Here is an 11,151-nt window from a genome sequence, read left to right as displayed (position 1 = left end):
TTAGAAGTTTAAAAGTTTTAACTTCAATGGGAGATCTTGTTGCAATTTGTCGGCTTTTTCTTGAAAAATTTTGCAAAGTAACTTTTTCAGACTTGTTCAAATAACAAAAGATGAAGTGATGGAAATGTTAACATCGTTTGAAACCAAAACTGAAAAGAAAACTCCACTCAATTATGATAATACATGTGAATTTTCTATGATCATTACTACGTATATTTTAATATTTATTTTGAAAAATTATCATAATTATTCATTTTTACCCAAAATATTCAAGAGTCAATTCAATTAGTGCATTTAGGATTTGTTACCAACCAACCCAAAGTACCTAACAACACAACCCTCACCTACCCACCCGCCCAGGAACTGATACCTCTACTCTTCTCCTTCAAGTCTTTCAACACAAAAACTAAGTCTAAATCCTTCCTTCATTTGATTTGAGTACAAGTTAAAAGAATATGTCCCTTACTGATTCAGTGCAGAACAAGCAGCCTGGTGTCATCACCTGTAAAGGTTGCATCTTTGAATACCCTTTATTTGTTTTTTTCACTTTCTTCTTCTCTCTTTATCAAGAATTTGATTTTGAATGAATCCCATTTAATTTTACTTGTGTGTATCCATTCCATTCAGCTGCTGTGGCATGGGGACCAGGAAAACCAATGATGATAGAGGAGGTGGAATTGAGTCCACCTCAGTCAATGGAGATTCGTGTTAAGGTTGTCTGTACTTCTCTCTGTCGCAGCGATGTCACTGCTTGGTTGTCACAGGTTTGATCTTTACTTTATCTCAAAGTTTCCCCCATAGATCAACTATCTATTGCCAATTTTAGGATTGCATATACTAGGTGTCACTTAAATGTCAAAAACAAAATGCTTGGTAACTTGTCGTTTCATGTGCATAGAAGGAAATTTATATGCCTATTGAAGTTATAAAATTTGCTGATCATAATAAAGAGGAACTATTTCTGCAAATATATTATTGGGTGCTCAATGTGGGGATTCTTGGACCTTCTTTTTTTTTTGATGACCATGGTGTCCGGTGCACCTCGACTAATTCCGCGGGATACCTTCCACCTCTTACTAGCAACATGTACAAGATAACTCTGTCCACCAAGGCAACGACAAGGGTGAAGAATAACCTACTGGAAATGGTCTGCTTTATTAGAGATATAGTGAGGGTTTTAGCTTAAAAAACTATCAAGCTTTTCAAGATTGCAGTTTCATCTGAATCTCATTTGGGTTTCTGCAGAAAATAGTTCAATTCAATCTCATTGTGGGTTTTCCAAAGTAAAATCCTGAAATTTTAGGGGGTGGAGGGTAGATGAGGGCATCTAAAATAGTAAAGGCTCAATCTTGGCCACTATTTTCACTTTATCTACTCTTTTTTCTCATTTTGGCAAGTTTTATACTTCTTCGAGAGGAATCTACCAGAATTACTTTCTTATTCTTCAAATATTCACGCCCATTTGTGAAATTTGTTGTCGTTTTCCAGGCTCAGGCTTCTATATATCCTCGGATATTTGGTCATGAAGCATCAGGGTCAGTTTTCTATACCTACTCCTTCTATTTGAACGATAATGCTTCTTGTGTGTAGTTTAAGTATGTATCCTGCTTCTGATAGAAGACATTAAATGCATACTGGAAAGTTTAAGAGATAATTCATAGTTTTGGTACATGTCTTGAGGTGATAATGCTTCTCCCCAAGGGACTCATGGTTACGTTGTGAGAAAGTACAAATGTTATTCTGTGTTGGAGAACAATTTGGCAAGCATTAATGCTTTCATCTCTCGGTTTCATCACCCTAAGCGTCTTAGTTGACTTACTCATCAGATGCTCTGTCCATAAGAAAAGCCTTCCATCATAGACTCTGGCATCACTTAGTGTACCCCATAGAGTAAAATGAACATACCGCAAACTTCTGCTGCCACCTTGGAATGCAACAGACGTGGTTGATGGATTCAATATTTTGTCATTTCTGAACAGGCAATCAAGCTTCATTCTTGTTACTAATTTTGCAGGATTGTTGAGAGTGTTGGAGAAGGAGTGACTGAATTTGTAGAAGGGGACCACGTGCTTACCTTATTTACTGGGGAATGCATGAGTTGCAGACACTGTACCTCAGGCAAAAGCAACATTTGCCAAGTTCTTGGATTGAAACGAGATGGTGTTATGCATGGTGATCAAAAGACGCGGTTCTCTATAAAAGGAAAGCCAGTTTATCATTATTGTGCTGTTTCAAGTTTTAGTGAATACACAGTCGTACACTCTGGTTGTGTGGTCAAGGTTAGTCCGATTGCGCCTTTGGATAAAATCTGCCTCCTTAGTTGTGGAGCGGCAGCAGGTAATTTGTGGAATGCTGTTCAATTCAATCGCAACTGATCTTTTTATACTAGTACTTTACTACTTTTAAGATTCTTTTGCTGTTAAAAACTCTTGGCCCAATTATGGAATTTAGCTACCCCTTTCTTATGGAAATGGTTTTCTCAATTCCTCATCATACATGTATGATTTTACTTAACTGTAGATGCTAAACCCATTCACATCAAAGAGGATTTTTTTGAGATGAAAGACAACTAGTATTCAACTTACCTTTGTTTGATCAAGGGTATTCTTACTTGATGGCATCATAGACAGTCTTGTTGTTTAAAATGTTTCTGTCAAAAGGTTAAATCCTTCTTTAGCTCTTAGATGTTACATTCATACTTAACCTATTTATATCTGTATAGCTTAGCAATCCATAATGTTAACTTGTTGTTCAGAACATTCCAAATGTAGCATTATAAGGACCTCATAATTGAAATGCAATGATCAGGTCTGGGTGCTGCTTGGAAGGTTGCAAATATCTCTGAAGGATCAAAGGTGGTCATTTTTGGTCTTGGGACTGTAGGACTTTCTGTAAGTACACTGATCCTAGCTGAAGAGTTAGCATAATATGGGCAAACTGTTTTCCTGGAAAAACTTGACAATGATAAATAATAAAATGCTTAGATATCGTGTTAATAGGTTGCACAAGGTGCTAAAATGCGGGGAGCATCTCAGATTATTGGTGTGGATATGATGCAAGAGAAATGCGAAAAAGGTATCACATGACAGACCTTTAACAGCCGTTGGAAAGTTGAAAAGTTTCCCTAGATTATTGATGTTCTTCCCTTCCTGTGCAGCAAAGGCTTTTGGAGTGACGGACTTTTTGAACCCAAAGGATACTGATGAACCCATTCCACAGGTGTTTTACTTTTCATGAAATATACAACAAAAACTTGTAAATTAGTTTCTTTCTCCCAACTAATTAGTCACAAGTCTTACCAATCATGTTAGCTGTCTTAAACATGGGAGCATTACAACAACAATTACTGCATCTCAGTATCACGCTAGTTAGGCCGACAATATGAATTTTCATAATCCATTTTCTGTATTTGGATATGTTTCATTGAAATACGCAATGATTTGTGGATTATCTAATGCTAGAAGTTTTCTGCATTTTCTAATTTCTATATGGTGCAAATCTCTAAACAGATTAAAAAGACTTCTAGCAAATACTAGACCTAATATAAGTTTACCAATATGATTAATCTCTAATCCAACTAGTTGGTATCGCGTATATTGGTCTTTTGCTTCCTTAAAGACTACATTTGAGTGGCCGTTGGTCTATAAAGACAATTTCCTTCTAGGTGGTCTTAGGTCTGCTTGATGAGAAGAGAAAAATTAGTTCCATTATCAAGTGCAAGACGCTTCTCTCTAACCCAAAACAACCAATTCCCTCCCTTTTTAACTCCTGGTACATTGGAGATCTACATAGTACGTGATCAGATCATCCCAGACGACCTTCTCTTATTTTGTCCTCTGCGTGTGCTACTTACACATTCACTGGATGTGCTCATTGTTTTCAATCTTGTATGACCACATTTCCATATAAACATCTGCTTTGTACAACACTCATTTTATGGAGGGTTGGCCATTAGAGACCCAACATTCACTCTTCTTTAAATTGCTGGTCTTAATGATGTTCTGTTAAACTTGTCTCTCACTTTGATAAGTATCTTCGCATTGCATAACACTTCTGTAGTACTCCACAATTTCAACATCATATTTTAATCATATGTTTTATATTTGAATTGTCTCAATTTATGCACTGCAATCCTGTGTAACCTCACCTCAATTTCGTTCTTCTTATAAGGGATAAATTTGTAGAGTACTTTTTAAATAGCATACAAAATGGACTAGTTCTATTCATGCTCAGGTTGTGTGTTTCCTTCCATAAACTCCGAATACTATTTTCACTCCAGGTTATAAATCGCCTAACTGGTGGAGGTGCAGACTATGCATTTGAATGTATTGGAGATACAGGAATGGTTACCACTGCTTTGCAGTCTTGTTGTGATGTAAGTATTAAGACATCATTTCATGTACTCTTTGGTATTCTCACAGACATACATTTCTCTCTTTTTACCATCAATTTTCTGTCGTCTCCTATTTGTGTTAGGGATGGGGCTTGACTGTCACACTTGGAGTACCTAAGCAGAAGCCGGAGGTAACAGTTCATTTTGGACTTCTTCTTAACGGTAGAACATTGACAGGATCTCTATTTGGAGGATGGAAACCGAAGTCTGAAATTCCTTCATTAGTTGAAATGTATCTAAAGAAGGTAGATTGTTACACTGTTTCTTACAACTTGATGAAAAACCTTAAAACATCGCGCTCATTTACAACAAACGACTTTCAATATTAAGCCATTGTGAGGTTTTGCTTGCAGGAAATCGAGTTAGATGACTTGATCACACATACTCTGCCCTTCGAGGACATAAACACAGCTTTCGATCTGATGAAAAATGGGACTTGTTTGCGTTGCGTTATACACATGCCTGCAATAGAAGGTTTTCCAATGGCTGGCAACTAGTTGAAATTATTTCATGCTTTCTGTTACCCCAAAGTATAAATAGCCAATCACAGTGAGCTACCAGAAATTTTGATGTTGTGGTATAGTGTATGACTGAGGGTCTTTCGGAAACAACCTCTCTACCTCCACGAGGTAGTGGTAAGGTTTGCGTACCTCTACCCTCTCCAGACCCCACCTAGTGAAATTTCACGGGGCATTTGTTGTTATAGTATAGTATATGAAATCATTTCCTACCTACTGTTATTTTTTGAGAGGACAATTTGAAATATCAAAATGCATTGACTGGTGAGAATTGATATGCAATGATATGGTTTCGACCATATAGTATAATACTTTTTAAAAAAAATTTGTTCATAAAAGTGGATTTTGCAATTGATAATTTATTTCATTATAAGGAAGAACTTTGGATGAATAACTTTTGAGTAATTGATGTGTCTACGACTACAAGAATTGCCAAGCACACGAAAGACATCTGCAAAGTGCAATTCTTAAGGATACAAAAGAAAATGTATAAAGTTTTTGATGTTGTAGAAATTTTTTAGTGGTGTTTCATGGTTTGGTTAAGAATAAATCTAAATCGTCAAAAGAACTATATCGATTAAATAAATTGATTTTGCTTTGATTTGGTTTAAAACTTTAAAAAATTGATAACATTTTGTTTTATTTCATTAAAAACAAACTCAATAAAAAATCGAACCAAAACAATAACTTATATACATAAATCTTGTAATTATATATATATATATTTTATAAAAGATAAAAAACACGCTTAAAATATCTCGTCTTTTTTTAATTTCATACTTGAACTATCACAACATATTTATTGAAATGCACCTGAAATATGAGTTGTCTGAGTTTGACAAAATTTTAGGTAGGAAACTCATATTATTTTTGAGTTAAAATCTTATTTTTGCTTCCGCTTATAGCTAATTAAATTGTTTTATTTAGTGCAATGAAGTTGCTAATACATACAAAAAGGGCTGTAGTGGAGTGAATTTAGAAGTTGCGGGTTTGAAATTTAGAGCCGTCAATATGGGCTAGGCTCGTTGGGCCGGCCTGGCCTAACCCGGGATTTGATAGGGTTGGGCTATGATTTTTGGAGCCCATTTAAGAAAAGGGCTTTTTAGCCCTGCCTAAATAAGTCTGCCAATTTGTGGGGTTTGAGAAATATGGATAGGGCCGGCCCGTGGGCCAAATAAAATTAATTAAAAAATAAAAAATAAAATAAAGTATTAAAAATAACAAGAGTCTAAACTCAAAATCAGTTTAAAGTTTGAAATATTACAATTTAAATACAAATTATATTTATAAAATACATATTACGTAAAATAAAAATTCCCTAAAATTTCTAGGAATCACTACATAGGCCGTAACCTATGAAATATTGTTATAGTTTTTTGTGTTTTATTATGATCATTGAAAACAATTTGGTTTATATTTTTATTTAGCTATTTATGTTTTTACTTGAAATAAAACTTAATAAATATTATAATGATAATTTTTTTTGTGGATTTGATTAACAAGTAGTAACGCTAACACCATGTAATATTATCTTGTCGATATTTATGATAATATTTTTAAATTATAATTTAATTATAAAAATATATTTTTACGTCAAGAGGGCTGGCTTGGCAAGCCCGTAGCTCACGTACTTGTGGGCTGAGCCGACCATTTTTTGGCCCACACCAAAAATGGGCTAGCCCGGCCTGACTCGTCAAATTTCAAAGTCTGTATAGACTATCCTGAATGGGATGAACCAGCTCATATTGACAGCTCTATTTGAAATCCTGATACAAAACTACCTTTGTTAGGGAGCATATACCCTAGTCAGTAGATAAGTTAATTGAGCTCCAATGTACACACCAAATAAGAATAATTAAATAAAAGGCAAAAAAAAGAAAGAATAAAAAATAGCAAATACATATAAATTCAACTTTTCTGTCTCTTTTATTTACTCTGCAGAAGCAGCGAGCGTTTTCCATAGTGATTTTGAGTTCGAATTTGGCAAATAGTTTAAAAATATATTGTCAATGTCGACGGAGGAGGAAAACGCCATAGAGGCGGCGGCAGCGGCGCGAAGGGAGAGGCTGAGAGCCCTCAGAGAAGCTCAAGAACTTCTTCAAACCCCTGACGATGATGGTAACAAGACTAACGAAGAGGAAGACGAAAAGTAAGCACTACCCGTTTGTTTATCCCTTTTTTCTTAGTTAATTTGATGTTAATTGAAAAGTTGGTGTTACCGTCGATTCTGGGTTCTGCAAAGATACCTTGCTTTGTAGCTTTGTTGTCCGTAAGAGACAAATCCTTTCGTATTGGAACGAAATAGACCTGAATTGGGGTTGAAGCCCTAGCTCACTTGTTGAGCTCTCGGTCTTCGGCAGTTGAGGTGGAAGCCTCCCCTCCCCTCCCCTGAAGTAATTTTAGAAACAATAGACCTGAATAGAGCAGAATGGAGAGGTTTCAAGTCCCTCCTTTTGCTTCTGGCTTCGAATATAGTGGTAACAATTCCAGTGCATAAGCTACTTTATAGATAAGGTGAACAGCAAGCAGCCTGTTGTACATGAAACTAAATCTGTCTGGCTAATATGTGGAAAGGGGCAAGCCAAAACTGACTTCTGAGCCAAGGGTCTATCAGAAACGGACTCTCTACTCCATAAAGGTAGGGGTAAGGTCTATGTACAGTCTTACACCCACCCTCCACAGATCCCACTTGTGAGATCTCATTGGGTATATTGTTGTTGTAGTGTACTAATGAATAGAGCAGGCGAATTGAGTTTACCAATAACTGACTCAGGACTAGTTTTGGCATAGTATTGATTGGTTGATATATATTACAGTGATGTCCAAATGAAGTTCCGCAATTACCTGCCACATGACAAGCAGCTTCAAGAAGGCAAAGTCACTCCGCCAGTACTCCCAAAGTTCGAAGATCCTATTGCGACTCTACCTCCTCCTAAAGAGAAGAAAGAGGTGCTTCAGTGATTGCACTATTTATTTCCTTCTGTTTTCTTCCTCATTTTCAGATTCATATTAGTTGTGTTTACTGTCATGACTTTTCTTTGGTTAAATTTTATCAGGATCCATTTCTAAATATTGTCCCCAAGAAGCCAAATTGGGACCTGCGACGGGATGTGCAAAAGAAACTTGAAAAGCTTGAGAAACGTACCATGAAGGCACTCACTCAACTTATGGGTACGTTTTTTCTGCTGATGATTTGCTTGTGTGTAATTTGACTCTCAAGTATGTAATTGCCTTGTTCCATAACTTTTTTTTGGTAAAGTCTTGTTCCATAGGATTTGTTAAAAGTAATGTAAATAGAAAAAGAAAATCATGAGATTACATTTTGATCTCTTGAAGGCAGTCTTAGCTGAGATTGTTCCTTGTACTTCTGTTGTTTGTAAGAGCAAGAACATCTAACAGGACATGACACAAATAATTATTCCAAGATATATCTCCCTTCATAAAAAACTCTCATGATGGCCCATTTATACCCCCAGTAGGTTTACTTGCAGTGGTTGGGACTTTGCTTTAGGCAAGCTATTGGTTGCACCACTTGGATGCTCCTTTGTGAGTTGAGAGAACTTCAGTAGCACTGATCTGTGAAGTTGTTCTGTAAGGAGACTCTTAATATTGTTTGCTGCCATCTTCATCTGGTCTGATCTCATGAATGTGATTACACTCACTTTTTCGTTTTAGGAGGAAGAAGGATAGTGATTGCCTTCTTACTTTTGTGGTGTAAAAATATAGGCTATGCAAGATGGTTCCCATTTTTAGGTTGAACAATGATAACTGCCATCACCACTTAATATCGAACTAGTTCAGGTTGGCTACAAAAATCTTCTATATCATGTCCACTTCATGTTAAGGTTGAAGTTTAATTTTAATTCTGAGTAATGTTTTTTCAAAGCAAAAAGTGCAAAAAAGTGATGAAGGGCACATTAGTAAAAGAGAAACATTACATACAGAAACAAATAAGGAATAGGAGTGACATGCTCTTATAGCTATACGAATGTCATGACATATTTACGTGCACAAGTTCGGTTCAATAGGCTTGGTCAGTTTCTAAAGTTTTTATAACGTTCCTAGGTGGTGCTGCATATGGTTACTCCTTATTTCTGAGTCTTTTGCTCCTTCAATGCTGGTCACTGTGGTTTCCCTCTATGTTGATGACACTTTCTGTGTTGATCCACTTTTTGATTCTGTGCTCAGCTATTTTCAGTCAGTGTCTATGATGCCAGCCTTTTGGTGCTCTGAATCCTGAAAATGGGCTATGCCTTTGGTCCCACTTATTTTTCTAGGGCTATAGCTCATTAGGTAACTGTGGATCATTTAGTAAGATCTTCTTCTAATCAAATTGGGTTTCCTTGGAGCATTTCTCTTCTAAGCCTGGTTGTGAGTTGTGACCCCCCTAATCGTTTCCAAGTTATATAGCTTATTTTTTTATGAATAAAAGTAATTTATTAATAATGTCTTAGTACCAAGCTGGTACTAAGCAAGTACAAAAAGAAAGCTGGATAGAATCGTAGCTGCAAGGATTCCCAGAAAATCAGCTTCAATGCAAGAAAATGTAACTATTAACACAAACAATAATCTTTTAAACAAAATAATGGAAAAAACTGTAGTTAAGTTATACTCATCAAATCATGTCAATCAAGCTAGAAAAATATTTTAAGGTTTTGTTTAGATGAAACAATGTAGTTCTATATTTTAAAGTAGTTCTCGTACAGTTAATTATTATTTTTTCCTAGTCCTAATCACTGAAGTTTAGTCATCACAATTTCTTAACCATTAAATATCACTTTGTTTTATATTATTACATAGTTATGAGCTCTTAATGACAGAGCCCATCGGTGAAGAACCAAAGAGATGCATGCTTTAGCTCAACCTAGACTTGGTGAGATTTATGGCATAAACGTGCTTTAAGCGGGCCTTTCAACAATATTGTCTGCAAGTGACCCTGATGATAGCAAAAAGAATAGTATTGTGGCATTAATTTTGTACTCCACGTTCTGCCAATACATCTTATTTTCATAGCACCTGTGGAGGGTTAAATACCTATCATTACGCTTTTAGGCAAGTCAGCTTTCTACTTAAAGTCTAGCAAACATTTGGCCTAGATTGAACTGCTGTAGGTTGTATCAGACAAGTCACAAGAGCGCATGTCCAGTTGGAGCCACTATTGACTTTTGAGATGCCATACGAAACCAATGCAGAATTAACATCGTCTAATCCAAATAATTCTGAAATACTCTCCCTTTCTTTACTAAAATCCTTTGTATATTAGAAGTTAAAGGGGAATCTTAGTAATCTTAGTTGATTGGGTCCTCATCTTTCACCTTTTTGGCGAGGGGTCGATCCCTACTTTGTAATCCCATCCCGGATTTCCCCTACCCCTTCCCTTGTGTTATTTTCTTAAAAACAAAAGTGTGATCAAGAAAATGCATCTTTGGCAGATTATGGAATAGTTTTCTTGAGAATCTAATCTGGAATGCTTTTAATCTTATCTTGATCTTTTACCTAGGTTTGAAGGTCTATTATTTATTTTTTCTTTTTTTAATGAATAAGATTGAAACATATTATTTTATTGACTTTGAGGCAATATGTTTCATGTGTTAGTTTTGTTTCAGCTACCCAACTTTGAAACTTTCTTGACTTGTCTACATTGATATTTTGTAGAGGAAGAAGAAAAAAAGAGGAAGATAGCTGAAGAAGAGGATACTGAAAATGGTGGAGATTAGATAGATGTGCACCAGTAATTCAAAACATTGTGGTTTTGGATAAGACACAAGTGCTGTTATGAGTATTATGTTTATTACATCTTAGTCTTTTTGACTGTGAGACGTTGTAGCGAGTGTTGTGAAGCAAAATGAATACAGGTTAAATGTCCAAAATACATTCGTAAACTTTTGTTAAATACGAGAATCATCTGATCTTTTTTATATACTGGCTATACTAAGAGAAAATAATCTAGCCTCTTAACATTTGTAGATGTTGAGAATTGTATGCTTGGATCCGTTGGGACACTTAGACCATCTCCAACCCATGGAGAGTAAAATAGAGAATGGACACTCCAACCCACATCCATATCACTCTCTATTCTTCAAATTTAGAGAGTTGAATGGTAGTTCTCCAAATACGTACTGGCTATACTGACCTTGACCAGGCTTGTTCAAATTTAGAGAGTTGAGTGGTAGTTCTCCAAATATGTACTGGCTATACTGACCTTTGACCAGACTTGTTCAAATTGAATGGTAGTTCTCC

General features: G+C 35.9%; 2 protein-coding genes across 2 annotated transcripts; both read left to right on the top strand.

Annotated features, from left to right (window-relative positions):
- The first annotated feature begins 373 nt into the window (after positions 1–373).
- LOC125874627 (alcohol dehydrogenase-like 6) lies at positions 374–5,116 on the top strand. Its single transcript, XM_049555592.1, has 10 exons — positions 374–510; positions 628–764; positions 1,489–1,535; positions 2,015–2,337; positions 2,809–2,891; positions 3,000–3,075; positions 3,158–3,219; positions 4,280–4,375; positions 4,477–4,638; positions 4,747–5,116. Exons 1-10 carry the CDS (start codon positions 456–458, stop codon positions 4,888–4,890), a joined length of 1,185 nt encoding a protein of 394 aa, XP_049411549.1. The 5' UTR covers positions 374–455; the 3' UTR covers positions 4,891–5,116.
- A 1,713-nt stretch (positions 5,117–6,829) lies between these two features.
- LOC125873088 (uncharacterized) lies at positions 6,830–10,829 on the top strand. Its single transcript, XM_049553952.1, has 4 exons — positions 6,830–7,060; positions 7,728–7,860; positions 7,968–8,082; positions 10,567–10,829. Exons 1-4 carry the CDS (start codon positions 6,921–6,923, stop codon positions 10,626–10,628), a joined length of 450 nt encoding a protein of 149 aa, XP_049409909.1. The 5' UTR covers positions 6,830–6,920; the 3' UTR covers positions 10,629–10,829.
- The last annotated feature ends 322 nt before the right edge of the window (positions 10,830–11,151 follow it).

Source organism: Solanum stenotomum, chromosome 8 (assembly GCF_019186545.1).
Source record: "Solanum stenotomum isolate F172 chromosome 8, ASM1918654v1, whole genome shotgun sequence".
In the NCBI taxonomy this organism is placed as follows: domain Eukaryota; kingdom Viridiplantae; phylum Streptophyta; class Magnoliopsida; order Solanales; family Solanaceae; genus Solanum; species Solanum stenotomum.
The sequence above is the reverse complement of the archived record's forward strand: the minus strand, read 5'-3'. Positions and strand labels throughout refer to the sequence as shown.

What these genes read in the sequence shown, in the direction of transcription:
- LOC125874627 (XM_049555592.1), top strand. Translation starts at nt 456, where the DNA reads ATGTCCCTTACTGATTCAGTGCAGAACAAGCAGCCTGGTGTCATCACC. An exon ending in TAGTTGTGGAGCGGCAGCAG is followed by an intron (nt 2,338 to 2,808) that starts GTAATTTGTGGA and finishes TGCAATGATCAG; the next exon opens with GTCTGGGTGCTGCTTGGAAG. An exon ending in TTGAAATGTATCTAAAGAAG is followed by an intron (nt 4,639 to 4,746) that starts GTAGATTGTTAC and finishes TTTTGCTTGCAG; the next exon opens with GAAATCGAGTTAGATGACTT.
- LOC125873088 (XM_049553952.1), top strand. Translation starts at nt 6,921, where the DNA reads ATGTCGACGGAGGAGGAAAACGCCATAGAGGCGGCGGCAGCGGCGCGA. An exon ending in CTCCTAAAGAGAAGAAAGAG is followed by an intron (nt 7,861 to 7,967) that starts GTGCTTCAGTGA and finishes AAATTTTATCAG; the next exon opens with GATCCATTTCTAAATATTGT. An exon ending in GGCACTCACTCAACTTATGG is followed by an intron (nt 8,083 to 10,566) that starts GTACGTTTTTTC and finishes GATATTTTGTAG; the next exon opens with AGGAAGAAGAAAAAAAGAGG.